This window comes from Vigna umbellata, chromosome 10, assembly GCF_029865625.1.
Source record: "Vigna umbellata cultivar VRB3 chromosome 10, Vumbellata_1.0, whole genome shotgun sequence".
Classification (NCBI taxonomy): domain Eukaryota; kingdom Viridiplantae; phylum Streptophyta; class Magnoliopsida; order Fabales; family Fabaceae; genus Vigna; species Vigna umbellata.
This window is the reverse complement of record NC_142174.1, coordinates 3,894,708-3,911,021: the sequence shown is the minus strand read 5'-3', so window position 1 is coordinate 3,911,021 and position 16,314 is coordinate 3,894,708. Positions and strand designations below refer to the sequence as shown.

Genomic DNA, 16,314 nt, shown 5'->3' with positions numbered 1-16,314 from the left:
AAAAAAATTTACTATTCATTAATATTTTAATATTATTTATTATTTTAATATTATTTAAAAATAATATTTCAATCATTTTCTCACCAAATCTGATCCTAATTTCTACCTACTACTTTCTTCCATGCTAAGGAATCTTAATGCTGAAAATTTATTTTTACTATTTACTTTTTACTATTTACTATTTACTTTTTTTACTATTTACTATTTACTTTTTACTATTCAATTTAAAAAAATTTACTAAATAAGTTACCAAAAATTTGAACCTCTCCTTCTAAAATTACTATAATTTTATATCCAAAATTTACATTTTTCTATCCATTAAAATTATTATTACTAATAAAATACTAAAATTTACTACTATAAATATTTTTTTTTTTTCATGGGTCTTACATTCTCCCTGTAACATCCCAAAATATAGTAATTACCATAATCAAGATTAATTACATTAAGATAATAAACAGTGCAGTCTTACAAAGACCGAACGAGCACTAACGGTGTCGAACGTTCATAAAGCATACAGAAATGACGAACGTCATAATATAAAGAGTTTAAGGACGAACGGTTTTTAAGGATTACAACCGAACGTCTACATAAAACACGTAATAAACTATACTATACTGGCGAGCGCTCTAGGGCTCGGCTTTCACTTCAACATCCACCAGCGTCGCGTCCTCCAAATTTCTTCTTCCAGCAGTGTTTCAAGGGACGCTCCACCATCTGCTCACATCCACAACGGATGATCATTGCATTTGACAAGACGGAGTATACATGTACAGTAGACAACACAATGGAAATGCAAGGGTAAGCTTACGTATTTTAAATTCATACTTCAACATTTATATTCAAATCATCACACAATCAGTACATACGTATATAACTTCAATCAAAACATAAATATAAATATTCTAGACAGACCGTCCGGACTGTATGAATCTGTGTAGTTTCAAGCGTCCTTGCACCCGAGTGATGTAGTAACTGGGTAACATTAAACAGCTGCCACTCGAGGTAAGTCCGTTCTTACGTCGCCCATGTTAACTTATGGACTAAGGACCTCCTGCCGTTCCCACACATGAGTACCCTCTTCTACTTGAAGAGGCGTATCACGGAACATCAGGATGGACAGCGAGTCTAAACTTATCCACAGTCATACTTTACAATATCAATTTCCAACCAAGAGTAGTTCCTCCTTGGAACGCTCGTTCAAATATCAATATCATAATTTCACCTCATATATGGTTCGTTCATTTTATAATTCTCTCAATATCACATTTTCATTCTTTGTTACACTTCCATAAAAAGACGAACGTTAATTCACTGTATGGACGAACGCTATTTGAGATCAGGACGAACGCTATTTAAAACGGACGCTCGACATGAGGTCGAACGCTATTAAAGACTGACGCTCGACATGAGGTCGAACGCTATTAAAGACTGACGCTCGACATGAGGTCGAACGCTATTAAAGACTGACGCTCGACATGAGGTCGAACGCTATTAAAGACTGACGCTCGACATGAGGTCGAACGCTATTAAAGACTGACGCTCGACATGAGGTCGAACGCTATTAAAGACTGACGCTCGACATGAGGTCGAACGCTATTAAAGACTGACGCTCGACATGAGGTCGAACGCTATTAAAGACTGACGCTCGACAGAAGGCCGAACGCTATCAACAACGAACGCTCGACATAAGGCCGAACGCTTATTTACTCAAAGGGGGACGCTCGTTCTCGAGCAGAATTCTTTCCAAATGAAAGAATTCCATTTTAAAGTATCATAAGGAAAACCGAACGGTATAAGACCGTACAGTGACGAGCGTTAGTTAACAAAAGTAGGATTTAAGTGTAGAATTATCAACCTTAGCCAATTTTTCAGATTTCAACATTTTAACCTAAACTTTATACTTCAAATGAATCTCAGATTTATGAACTTTACACTCTCACTTCCAGATTACTTCATATTCAATAATCAACATCTTAACAATTCATACATTATAGTATTCATCCATACGATTCAACCATGCATGCAGCTCAACAATCCAGAAAATCATATCAGTACATTCATAACAGCACAACAGGGCTCGTTCATGCAGATCAGAAAATCACGCATACAAAGATTTCATACAGACAACCCAATCATGCTTTCATACAATCATACACGTATAAATTTAAATATATGTAAGCTTCCCTTACCTGGATAGCAGTGATCTTCCAAAAGCACGATTCTAGGGTTTCCTCTAACCACTTCTACTCTCAAGTTTCGTTCCACAGTTCCCACGTAAAACTAAGACACCAAAACAATCAACCAAAACTCAGACCTAGAACCCATTCATGCAACCAACTAGGGTTCGCATGAGACCAGAAAAGGGACGAAGCTTAAGACAGAAAAACTTACCAGTTCCGATCCAAGTTCTGTTCGGTCCAAATGAAAGGTCTCAACTGGACGAACACTCCTACGGTTCTGGAAAGTGAATCGGAGAAGAAGAAGATGAGTTATCGAAGAGAGAAGGTTACTGGTTCTAGAGAGAGATCAGAGAAATTGGAAAATCTGATTCAGAGGAAGGAGATGAGTGATACAGGTGAGTGGAGGGTTTTTCGAAAACTCTTTTTGCTTAACTCACGTTCGTTTGAACGAACGTCTCCCTCGCTGACACCTGCATACCAAACTCTGAATTGGAAGCTTCTAACGTGACAAGTGTCGTGTGTGCATGCAGAGCTTAGTGCGCAATTAATGCACTGGACGTGTGTCGCGGCTCATTGATGGAAGCTACTAGGTGAATCAGCAGTATCGTAATTACTGATTTGACATCTAATTACGTTTTAAAATTTCCGGGATCTCACATTCCACCTATCTACAAAAATTTTCGACCTCGAAAATTAGAGACTTACCCAAGAACAGATGAGGATACAAGTCCTTCATGGCGCTCTCGACTTCCCACGTTGAATCACCCGTCTTAGCGTCCCACACTATTTCACCAAGCGAACTTCCTTGCCCTTGTAGTACTTGGTGCGGCTATCTTCTACACGAACTGGACGCAATTCTAACGTTCGATCTGGACGTAGCTGAATGTCTTCTAACTCCAGTACGTGTGACGGATTTGCTATATATTTTCGAAGTTGAGAGACGTGGAAGACAGGGTGAAGGTTGGTTAGTTGGGGTGGCAACGCAAGCTCATACGCCACTGGTCCGATCTTCCTCAATATCTGGTAGGGTCCAATGAACTTGGGAGATAACTTCTTTGGACGAACGGCTCGTCCCACACCAGTGACTGGATTGAGTCGAAGGAACACATGCTCCCCTGCAGCGAACTCCAGCGGTCTTCTCCTTTTATCAGCGTACGACTTCTGCCTGCTCAAAGACGTCTTCAACCTCTCCTGGATTTGCTTGACTTTCTCGGTCGTTTGCTGTATAAGCTCAGGTCCAGTTAGTACGTGCTCTCCTTCTTTGAACCAACAAAGTGGCGTTCGGCATTTCCTCCCATAGAGTGCTTCAAACGGTGCCATTCCAATGCTCGCCTGGAAACTGTTGTTATACGTGAACTCCACTAGCGGCAGAACCTCATCCCATGCGCCTAAGTGATCTAGGACGCACGTCCTCAGTAAATCTTCTAGCGTCTGGATGGTTCGTTCAGACTGGCCGTCCGTCTGAGGGTGGTAGGCTGAACTCATTTGTAATCTACTACCAAGCTCGCTTTGAAGTGACTGCCAAAACCGTGAAGTAAACCTTGTATCACGATCTGAAATTATGCTCGAAGGTACCCCATGCAGACGAACGATCTCCTGGATATACAACTTAGCTAAGTTGGTTAACGACATCTTTAAGTTGACAGCTAGGAAGTGGGCGCTCTTGGTTAGCCTATCCACGATCACCCAGATTGAATCATGATTCCTGACCGTGCGTGGTAGATGAGTCACGAAATCCATGGATATGCTATCCCACTTCCATTCGGGAATCTCTAATTGTTGAAGCAATCCGCCAGGTCTTTGATATTCTGCCTTCGCTCGTTGACAAGTTAGACATGATGCCACAAAACGAGCGACATCACCCTTCATTCCAGGCCACCAAAACGATTTCCGGAGGTCTTGATACATCTTGGTCATGCCAGGGTGCATGCTAAGACGACTGTGATGGCCTTCCTCCAGAATGATCCTCTTCAGTTCGCCATCATTAGGAATGCACGTCCTACCCTTGTAACGCAGCATGCCGTCCGTTCCTGTGTTGAATTCCTTATCTTTCTTTGAAACGAGCGAGTCTAGTATCTTCACCAGATCTTCATCCTCACGCTGCTTCATTCTGATTTGGTCGAACACATTGCTAGATATTCTAAGGTTACAGCACTTGATGCTGTTTGGTTCAAACTCAAACTGTAACCTTAGATCTCTAAAACTCTCCACCAAGCTCAACTCGCGCACATCATAGCATCATAGACGACATATGCACCACTTTTCTGCTCAGAGCGTCCGCTACCACGTTCGCTTTTCCTGGATGGTAGAGCAGCTCGAAATCATAATCCTTCAAGAACTCAAGCCACCTCCTCTGCCTCATATTCAACTCCTTCTGATCAAAGAGGTACTTGAGACTCTTGTGATCACTGAAAACTTGGAACGTGGATCCATACAAGAAATGCCTCCAGATCTTCAGTGCAAAAACGACCGCTGCCAACTCCAGGTCGTGCGTTGGATAATTCCTCTCGTGAATCCTCAACTGCCGAGACGCATACGCTACCGCTCGCCTCTCTTGCATCAAAACACAACCCAGACCTTGATGAGAAGCGTCGCAATAACTTCAAACGGTTTAGACGTATCCGGAATAACCAGCACTGGGGCGCTCGTCAGCTTGATCTTCAGCTCTTGAAAACTGGATTCACAACGATCAGTCCAAGCGAACGGCTGATCTTTACGGGTCAATTGGGTTAGCGGCGCTACTATCTTAGCAAAACCTTCAATGAAACGTCTGTAGTAGCCCGCCAGTCCAACAAAACTACGTACCTCCGTGACCGAACGCGGACTCTCCCAATCCAATACCGCTCGCACTTTCGCTGGATCCACCGAGATACCTCCAGCCGACACCACATGACCCAAAAACTGGATCTCCTTCATCCAGAATTCACACTTAGACAACTTGGCATATAATTCTTTCTCCCGCAACACTCCAAGTACGAGTCTAAGGTGCTCTTCATGCTCTTCTTCAGTCTTGGAATAGATGAGGATATCATCTATGAAGACAACCACAAACTTATCCAAATAGGGCCTGAATATGCGGTTCATGTACTCCATGAACACGGCTGGAGCGTTCGTTACTCCAAAAGGCATCACCACATATTCATAATGCCCATATCGCGACCTGAATGCTGTCTTCTGGATGTCATCTTCTTTAACCCTAATTTGATGATATCCGGATCTCAAATCAATCTTCGAGAATACTGCAGCCCCATGTAGTTGATCTAGCAAGTCATCTATCCTCGGCAAAGGGTACTTGTTCTTGATGGTCAGCTTGTTTAATTGCCTGTAGTCAATACACAACCGAGAGCTGCCATCCTTCTTCCTTACTAACAGCACGGGCGCTCCCCAGGGTGATACGCTCGGCCTAATAAATTTCTTCTCTATCAACTCCTCAATCTGCTTCTTTAGTTCAGATAACTCCGCAGGCGACATCCTATATGGCTGAACCGAGATGGGAGCGGCTGTAGTCACCAAATCAATTGTAAACTCCACTTCACGCTGAGGGGGAAGTCCAGGGATCTCTTCCGGAAAAACGTCCGCAAACTCGTCCACAACTGATCGTCCTTACCGTTTCTAGTGGACGATCGTTCTTCTACCCTCCTCTGGATTCCTGATCCTCGTGAGTCATAATCAAGAAACAGCTGGCGCCTTCCATAATGTCTTCTTTCAGCTGACCGAGCGTCACTGAAAGAACTTCTTCATCTACACCAGGGAAGATCAACTCTTTCGCTCCACAATCAAGAAGAACACGATTGGCAGCCAACCAATCCATTCCTAAGATAACCTCCAAACCTTGAAGAGGTAAGCAGATGAGGCTAACTTTAAACCTACGCCCATCCACTTCTATAGGACACTTGACGCACATAGTGGACGTCCTAACCTCACCAGCTGCTGGGGTCGACACCACCAGATCAAACTGCATCTCGCTCACTTCTAATCCCAGCTTTTCAACACACGCCTTCGAGATGAAGGAGTGCGTTGCCCCCGAATCAAACAAAGCACAGCAGGGTCTACCAAACAGCATGCATTCACCAACAATAAGGTTACCTGAACTCGCTGCTTCAGCGCTCGTTATAGCATACACTCGCCCACTAGCTTGGGCTCGTCCTCCTCTTGGCTGATTTCTTCCAGCATTAGGTGGCCTCATCACAGCACGCCCACTCATATTGCACTCGTGATCCAGGTGCCCGTTTCTTCCACAACGAGTGCATTGCTTTACTCCCACCAACTGAGGGCATGAAGACCTATAATGTGGTCCTCCACACCGAAAACAAACAACACCTCCCTGCCCAGACTGTCCGACAGGGACTACTGCTTGTGATCCGCTCGTCTGAGAAGACTGATTTGGACGAGCGTAAGGAGGTCTCCTCTGTACAGCACCTCCCCTGGACACCATTGGTCCCCTACTCACTGTTTGCTGCCTCTTCAACCGTTCTGCCTCTGCCATATTCTTCTCCAAAACCTTGGCTCGCTCGACCATGGCAGGAAAAGACCGAATACACAAAGTTGAGATCAACTTTCAGATCACTTCTCAACCCATTCTCAAACTTCCTGCACTGCCACTCCTCGTTAGTAGCCATCGTATTGAACCTCAGGAGGTGTTTAAAGGTGTTGGTATACTCCGACACAGACTTGGTTCCTTGTGCCAATTGAAGGAACTCAACTTCCTTAGCGTAACGTACGCTGTCCGGGAAATACTCTTCATAAAACTTGCCTCTGAAAACCGCCCAGGTTACTGGATTCCGAGCGTCCGTTAAGATGGCCTTCATACTCGTCCACCAGTGACTTGCTTCTCCAGTCAACAAATACTCTGTAAAAGCCAAGCGGCTCTCATCCGGACACCTCTTAGCATCATAAATACGCTCCATATCTCTCAACCACTGGTCTGCCTCATCAGGAAGGCATTTCCCACTGAATTTAGCCGGGTGGTGTTGGAGGAAACTCTCCAGGGTCCACTCAGCAGTAGGCGGGGCAGCGTTGGAAGAAGACGCTCCCGCAGTGTGCCTGGTTGATGCTAAAATCTCCATCAGCTGTCGCTGGGTTGTTTCCGAGCTAGCACGGGAAGCTTCCAGACTTTGCATGGCAGCTTGGTTTTGCTGCATCAGGGTGGCGTTTTGTTCCATTAGGGTCGTATTCTGCTGTTGTAAACGGTCTATCACTGTCTCCAACAACCTGGCGTGGTTGGACGTATCAGGTTCGTTAGGTTGGGGTGGAGGAGGGGAGTCTAGGGGCCATCGTTTTCTGTACCAGAGAAAACGAACGTTAGAAGTGTCTAACAGTTAAAACATTAACTTATTAAACACACGATAAGCACACAGTAAAAACGTAATGCGCTCATAACCTACAGCGTCCTTAAGAGAACAAAACTGCTCTGATACCACTTTTGTAACATCCCAAAATATAGTAATTACCATAATCAAGATTAATTACATTAAGATAATAAACAGTGCAGTCTTACAAAGACCGAACGAGCACTAACGGTGTCGAACGTTCATAAAGCATACAGAAATGACGAACGTCATAATATAAAGAGTTTAAGGACGAACGGTTTTACAGGATTACAACCGAACGTCTACATAAAACACGTAATAAACTATACTATACTGGCGAGCGCTCTAGGGCTCGGCTTTCACTTCAACATCCACCAGCGTCGCGTCCTCCAAATTTTCTTCTTCCAGCAGTGTTTCAAGGGACGCTCCACCATCTGCTCACATCCACAACGGATGATCATTGCATTTGACAAGACGGAGTATACATGTACAGTAGACAACACAATGGAAATGCAAGGGTAAGCTTACGTATTTTAAATTCATACTTCAACATTTATATTCAAATCATCACACAATCAGTACATACGCATATAACTTCAATCAAAACATAAATATAAATATTCTAGACAGACCGTCCGGACTGTATGAATCTGTGTAGTTTCAAGCGTCCTTGCACCCGAGTGATGTAGTAACTGGGTAACATTAAACAGCTGCCACTCGAGGTAAGTCCGTTCTTACGTCGCCCATGTTAACTTATGGACTAAGGACCTCCTGCCGTTCCCACACATGAGTACCCCTTCTACTTGAAGAGGCGTATCACGGAACATCAGGATGGACAGCGAGTCTAAACTTATCCACAGTCATACTTTACAAATTCAATTTCCAACCAGAGTAGTTCCTCCTTGGAACGCTCGTTCAAATATCAATATCATAATTTCACCTCATATATGGTTCGTTCATTTTATAATTCTCTCAATATCACATTTTCATTCTTTGTTACACTTCCATAAAAAGACGAACGTTAATTCACTGTATGGACGAACGCTATTTGAGATCAGGACGAACGCTATTTAAAACGGACGCTCGACATGAGGTCGAACGCTATTAAAGACTGACGCTCGACATGAGGTCGAACGCTATTAAAGACTGACGCTCGACATGAGGTCGAACGCTATTAAAGACTGACGCTCGACATGAGGTCGAACGCTATTAAAGACTGACGCTCGACATGAGGTCGAACGCTATTAAAGACTGACGCTCGACATGAGGTCGAACGCTATTAAAGACTGACGCTCGACATGAGGTCGAACGCTATTAAAGACTGACGCTCGACATGAGGTCGAACGCTATTAAAGACTGACGCTCGACAGAAGGCCGAACGCTACCAACAACGAACGCTCGACATAAGGCCGAACGCTTATTTACTCAAAGGGGGACGCTCGTTCTCGAGCAGAATTCTTTCCAAATGAAAGAATTCCATTTTAAAGTATCATAAGGAAAACCGAACGGTATAAGACCGTACAGTGACGAGCGTTAGTTAACAAAAGTAGGATTTAAGTGTAGAATTATCAACCTTAGCCAATTTTTCAGATTTCAACATTTTAACCTAAACTTTATACTTCAAATGAATCTCAGATTTATGAACTTTACACTCTCACTTCCAGATTACTTCATATTCAATAATCAACATCTTAACAATTCATACATTATAGTATTCATCCATACGATTCAACCATGCATGCAGCTCAACAATCCAGAAAATCATATCAGTACATTCATAACAGCACAACAGGGCTCGTTCATGCAGATCAGAAAATCACGCATACAAAGATTTCATACAGACAACCCAATCATGCTTTCATACAATCATACACGTATAAATTTAAATATATGTAAGCTTCCCTTACCTGGATAGCAGTGATCTTCCAAAAGCACGATTCTAGGGTTTCCTCTAACCACTTCTACTCTCAAGTTTCGTTCCACAGTTCCCACGTAACTAAGACACCAAAACAATCAACCAAAACTCAGACCTAGAACCCATTCATGCAACCAACTAGGGTTCGCATGAGACCAGAAAAGGACGAAGCTTAGACAGAAAAACTTACCAGTTCCGATCCAAGTTCTGTTCGGTCCAAATGAAAGGTCTCAACTGGACGAACACTCCTACGGTTCTGGAAAGTGAATCGGAGAAGAAGAAGATGAGTTATCGAAGAGAGAAGGTTACTGGTTCTAGAGAGAGATCAGAGAAATTGGAAAATCTAATTCAGAGGAAGGAGATGAGTGATACAGGTGAGTGGAGGGTTTTTCGAAAACTCTTTTTGCTTAACTCACGTTCGTTTGAACGAACGTCTCCCTCGCTGACACCTGCATACCAAACTCTGAATTGGAAGCTTCTAACGTGACAAGTGTCGTGTGTGCATGCAGAGCTTAGTGCGCAATTAATGCACTGGACGTGTGTCGCGGCTCATTGATGGAAGCTACTAGGTGAATCAGCAGTATCGTAATTACTGATTTGACATCTAATTACGTTTTAAAATTTTCGTCCTCGAAAATTGCGCCTTACACGAACAAGTCGAGGTAAGTTACTCCCACCTCGCCTCTAACTTCCAGGTAGAGTCGCTTGTTCTACCATCCTAGATGACCTTGACTTGTTTGACAGTTCGTCCTCAATCCTTACTGGTTGCACTTGAACCAACAAATCTTCTCCGACTTGCACACCCTTAACTTCAAGCACTGTCCTAAGGTAATCTTCATGCTCACGTGGAGGCGGTAAACCAGAAATTTTCTTCAGGAGAATATCTAAGAAGTCCTTCACAACCGTGAGGTTTACATTATGATTCTCCTGCGCCGCATGGTCCGAAACTTGAGTCGCTTCCATAGGTGATAACACTAAGAAGCAACTATCATCTTCCAAGAGGTCTTGCCTCACGACGTCGATCGACAAAGACATATCTTGGTCTTCATCCGGAAACGACATCTCCTTATCATCGTAGTCGACGAGGGTGCGATTGGCGGATAGTCGATCCATTCCCAAGATTACTTCTAATCCTTGCAAAGGTAAACTGATGAGGTTTACCTTGACCCGACTTCCTTCTACGACCATCGGACAACGGACACACACAGAAAACGTCCCAATTAATCCTGATGCTGGTGTAGACACCAACAGATCAACGTCTAACTCTTCTATAGACATACCCAACTTTTCAACACATGCCTTCGCTATGAAGGAGTGTGTTGCCCCCAAATCAAAAAGCACAACACAGGTAAAACAAGAAGTAAACAAATACCGATGAAGATGTTACCTGAGTTGACTGCCTCTGATCCAACCATGGCATACACTTTTCCCATCGTCTGAGGTCTGTCACCTCCCCTGGGTGGAGGCAAACCAGTCCTCTGTGCCTGAGACCCTGATCCTACTGCAGAAGTACACTCTGTAGCAAAGTGTCCCTCTTTCCCGCACTTGAAACACTTCACTGTTCTACTTCTCATCGGACAGTTGCTCCGGTAATGAGGTCCTCCACAGGTGAAACATCTAACGGTGCCGGACGGCTTGGCTGGTCCTGACTGCACCGATGGTGGATAGGATGAACCCTTAAACCCAGAAGAAAAGGATGGTCTAGCGTAAGGGGTCTTCTTAGTGCTAAACCCGTCACGAGATCCAGATGATCCCTTATTCCTAGCAGGCTGATTCTGATGTCCCTCAGATTCCCCCTTCGTCTTCTCTAGATCACGGGACATCTCCACCAATGTAGGGAATTCTCTGATACGTAACCCCTTCACTAGCAACTTGATATCGCTCTTCAAGCCATTCTCAAACTTTCTGCATTGTCATTCTTCATCCACTGCCATAGTGTTGAAGCGAAGTAAATGCTTGAAGCGATCTGCATACTCTGACACTGATTTGTTGCCTTGCACCAATTCTAGGAATTCTACTTCCTTTGCAAATCTCACACTGTCTGGGAAGTACTCAGTGTAAAATTTAGTCCTAAACAATTCCCAAGTAATAGAAGTCTCATTCCTTTCAAGAATCATCTTCATGCTGTTCCACCAATGGCCAGCTTCTCCGGTAAGCAGATATTGAGTATAGGCTAATTTATTCTCATCAGGACATCCCTTGGCTTCGAATATCCTCTCCATGTCTCCAAACCAGTGATCAGCTTCATCAGGGCTGCACTTTCCAGTGAATCTTGCTGGGCGATGTTGGAGAAAGCTCTCCAAACTCCACTCTTGCGCAGGAATAACAACGGAAGAAACACTTGGAGGAGTCCTAGCACTAGTCATCAATTCCATGAACTCCCTTTGAGTGTTCTCGGAAGACACTCTCGCGTTCTCTGTCGATACCCTTGCGGCTTCAAGATTTTGTAATGCAAAGGTATTCTGTTGAACCAACGCAGTATTCTGCTGTTGCAACGCCTGGAGCACCGCATTCAGCATCTGATTAGAGTCAGGTTGATCGACTCGCGGAGGAGAACGATGAGGAGACGTAGGTGCCATCTTCTGTTCACACAGAAAGAAAGACCATTAGTCTGACTCAAACTAATACAACTTCCTACACGAGACCAGGGTACGCAATCACAAACGAAGCACACCCACAACCTACAGGTTTCTAAGGAAGGAACTGCTCTGATACCATTAATGTAACATCCCTATTATATAATAACAATTATTACATAATAAAGACGTCAACATTCCAATAAAGAGAACAGTCGGATCATGACGTGTAATTAAATGTGAAATTACAGTCATCAAGAAATAAAAGGAACTGAAATTTAAACTTCAACAGTTTATAGATTCGAACACTACATGTGTTCAGATGGGAAACTCCTAAGAAGACTACTCTGCAACCTTAGTATCCTCCAGCTCTTACTCCAAAGGGATTTCCTCAACAACGTCTGCTCCCATCCAAGTGGATGATCATCGCCAGAGAAACATACCCAAACAGCACACAACACAAACAATGCAAGGGTGAGCTAGATATATAAAAAAAAACATGTTATATCAATATCACAGTTAACTCATGGTGTCATACATAGATTTATATAAAAGAACAATTATAGCATGCTCATTGAACCACGACTCACACATCTTTACACTCGCATAGTTCTGCTGGCACTTTCCAACACTATGCAAGGTAAATCCACACATATGACTCATCCGGATTTGTATAACTGTCGAACCAACAGTCGTCTTTGCACTCGCATAGTCTGTTGGTCTTTCTCCAACACTAGCAAGGTAAATCCCCAACCTGCCTATCTCTGCCATCAAAGGCTATAGACGAGGACCTCCCTCTACTCTCACCACTGACACTGTTCTTCTCTATGTGAGCATGAACAATGCTTTGAGTGTAGGGATAGACAGACCGATCCTAGGTTCACTACAGTTATACTCAACAACCACAACATTACATAGTCATCTCTCCCTGAGATGTCCAATTCATACTCACATACATCATTATAGTTCACAACCATGTTCAGATGCATAATTCAAATGCAATAAAATTCAATCATTTTAGAAATCATACAAACTGAATATATCACAAAATAAATTAACAGTACATAATCTGTTCAATAGGATTTAAGTTAAAAACTTGTCGAGTAGACTTCCAGGAAAGAGAGGTGCGTCACAATGGACAACTTAAGTACCAAATCTTTCCTTAGCCAAAGCGTTCCTCAACTAGTTTTTAACAAATTTCTTATTTACAGATTTAAAACAACAGCATATAATATTAACACCGAAATTTAATATAGATTTCAAAAAATAGAAATTAAGCAATATTAAGATCCCTGAGAAGATACGAAATTAATATCTCTAAATCTGTAACTCCGATTTCAAATCTGAATGGTCACAATAATTCACTATTTGTTATAAACTACATATTAAAATTTCAGGTTGATCCAACGGTTAACTAGATAGATATTGAGGTTTTACCGAGGTAACTCAAGTGCAGAATTTTAAGTGGTTTTCAATTATACTCAAAATGCGAAACTAATTTCCCTAAGCACAAACATTTAATTACAAATCTGAACGGTCAAAATGACTTAATATGTCTTATGAATTACATACTAAATTTTGGGCTCAATCTAACGGTAAATAAAATATATATGAAATTTTTACCATAATAACTTAAGAACAGAAATATAGTGTTCATCAGATTTTTCAAAACTTAAAAATTATTTTCTCAAAACATAGACTTTTAATTTATAATCCGATCGGTCAAAGTGTATTAATATATCTTAGGAATCATATATAAAATTTTCAAGTTGATCTAACGGTCAAATAAATCGTAATATATATTTTACCGAGATGACTCAGTAACAGATCTACAGGGGTAATTAATTTACTCAAACATGCAGGATTTATTTCTCTAAGTAGAGACTTCTAATTACAAATCCCAACGGTCAAAGTGAAGAAATAGGTTTTAGGATTCATATATTAAAATTTTAGCTAAATCCAACGGTCAAAATAATTAAAAGAAAAGTTTTACCATACTAACTCGAAAATAAGAAAATTATAATCATGAAAACTAAATTTATGTAAGTGAATAGATAACTACCATTACCAAAATTTTAACATACTCATAACTCATATTCATTATCATAACATGGATAAAAAATCATATACAAGAAAAAAGATTAGCTCCCCTTACCTCTATTCCAGACTTAATCTCCTGCTCCGAATTTGTTTCCCTGAAACCCTTCAGAACCTCTACTCTTCTTGCAACTAAAAATTTCTCCCTAACTCTTTCTTCTCTATTTCTCAAGCTCTCACTTGATTCCTCTTTTCTTGGTGCAAAATAACCTTCCCTCCTATGGCTATTTATAGGTAAAAAATTTACTATTCATTAATATTTTAATATTATTTATTATTTTAATATTATTTAAAAATAATATTTCAATCATTTTCTCACCAAATCTGATCCTAATTTCTACCTACTACTTTCTTCCATGCTAAGGAATCTTAATGCTGAAAATTTATTTTTACTATTTACTTTTTACTATTTACTATTTACTTTTTACTATTTACTATTTACTTTTTACTAAAAAAATTTACTAAATAAGTTACCAAAAATTTGAACCTCTCCTTCTAAAATTACTATAATTTTATATCCAAAATTTACATTTTTCTATCCATTAAAATTATTATTACTAATAAAATACTAAAATTTACTACTATAAATATTTTCTTTTTTTTTTTCATGGGTCTTACATATATCGTTTATTAGATTATTTATTTGAAAAACATTTTCTTTTTTTAGACATTTTTTTTTATAAACAATATTTCGTTGAGTGTTATTTGATAAGCTTTGAGTTGTTAAACATTTTGATTTTTTTTTTTGTTTGAACACATAATAGAAATATGAATTAAGAGGCTGGGATACTTTTAAACCAAGTGCACCAGTGAAGGTTAAATTTTCGGAAACACTAGTGATTGTGTGTTTAATATGTATCGTTTATGAAAAATAAATTAGCACGATCCAAATTTGATTAACAAAGTCGATAAATGAAATATTTTTCGAAAACATGTATAGCTAATGGTAAAAATTGGTCCAATTAGCAAGATTAGACGGATCAATTGACCAACCAAACTGAACGTAAATATTGATTAAAAACCTATCATATCTGATTTATTGTTATTATGTTATTAAATATAAGTTAAAAAACAAAAAGACGAGTTTTAATCCAAACCGAGCAATCAACGGATAAAATTAGACTATTAAATAAGAAAGTTATAAAGGATTTAGATCAATCTAACTTTCACTTTTAGTCTCTTCATCATGCCCATTTATAATGCATGCAAATTAATAAAGTAGGCTAAGAAAGTACAAAAGTCAGGTGCACATGTCTTAAGTTTCCCTCTCAGAACATATGGCAAGTGAAGAGACTATAGAGCAATAATTAATTAGGAAAAAAATTATTTGACACTCTTCTTAAAAATACATTCATTTTACAATTTTTTTAATAATATAATAATATGTATTATACTTTTAAATTAAAAAATAGTATAAATAATTAAAATATTATTATTTTCAAATGTCAAGTTAGTGTAATTTTGTATTATATAGTGTCAAAATATTCACCACTCAATTAATTAAAAAAATTTAGTGATAAATGTTAATTATTAATATTTTATTAATAGAAAGAATTAAAGTCATAGTTTCTTTTATTCTTCTTTCCATAATATCAAACTACATTTTGAAAGTTAATGAAAAAGTTGAAGCAGACTCTTCCACACTTTGTTTTGGATCTTATAAATAAGCGTTTGGTGGAAAGAAACATTAGGAGGCATATTTTAGGCAATCAAAGTTGAATCATGCAAAAGTTAATGAGATTGTGATAAGGAGTGGGGAAGCACCATGCAATGGATACAAATCTAAGAAAGCATGGTGCCACTAAAAAAAGAATAGCAGCCACCCAATGAGACGAGGTCCAAATTCCAAACCCAACAAAGCAAAACAAAGCCGTGCAAAAAACTTTACTTTTTGAAAAGCACTAAAGCCATTTTCAGCACCTTGATGTGGCTTATGCAGCAATGGAATATGTATCAGAAGCAAAGAACAAAGGGCTTTCATCAAATTAAAATTAGTTTCTTAGTGTGTAAGTTCTGGTTAAAGTAATGGAGATTGATGGGGACATGCACCCACCCTAAACAAAAAATAGTTGCCAACTTGGCCTTGTTTTATCCATTCCCATTACCCCAAAATATGATGGTAACTGGCAAACTTTGCTTTATTTGTTTATTATTGTTATTATAAGCTCACCTTTTTACCTGTTATCTTTATTCAGTGCCTAACTTTATGAGATAGATAATCACCCTGTATTCTT

General features: G+C 40.2%; 1 protein-coding gene, 2 long non-coding RNA genes and 1 pseudogene across 3 annotated transcripts; all 4 read right to left on the bottom strand.

Moving 5' to 3' along the window:
• Window positions 1–679: 679 nt before the first annotated feature.
• On the bottom strand, window positions 680–2,661 carry LOC148191685 (uncharacterized). The gene is made up of 3 exons (XR_015782518.1): window positions 2,395–2,661; window positions 2,193–2,283; window positions 680–717 (listed from the first exon to the last, which is right to left on the bottom strand). It is a non-coding gene; the product is annotated as an uncharacterized LOC148191685 (long non-coding RNA).
• Window positions 2,662–7,621: 4,960 nt separating this feature from the next.
• LOC148191684 (uncharacterized) lies at window positions 7,622–9,487 on the bottom strand. Its single transcript, XR_015782585.1, has 2 exons — window positions 9,400–9,487; window positions 7,622–7,926 (listed from the first exon to the last, which is right to left on the bottom strand). It is a non-coding gene; the product is annotated as an uncharacterized LOC148191684 (long non-coding RNA).
• Window positions 9,488–10,091: 604 nt separating this feature from the next.
• LOC148191683 (uncharacterized) lies at window positions 10,092–10,685 on the bottom strand. The gene has a single exon (XM_088100658.1). The coding sequence runs from the start codon at window positions 10,683–10,685 to the stop codon at window positions 10,092–10,094; it is 594 nt and encodes a 197-aa protein (XP_087956784.1).
• On the bottom strand, window positions 10,372–14,344 carry LOC148191682 (uncharacterized; annotated as a pseudogene).
• Between the last annotated feature and the right edge of the window lie 1,970 nt (window positions 14,345–16,314).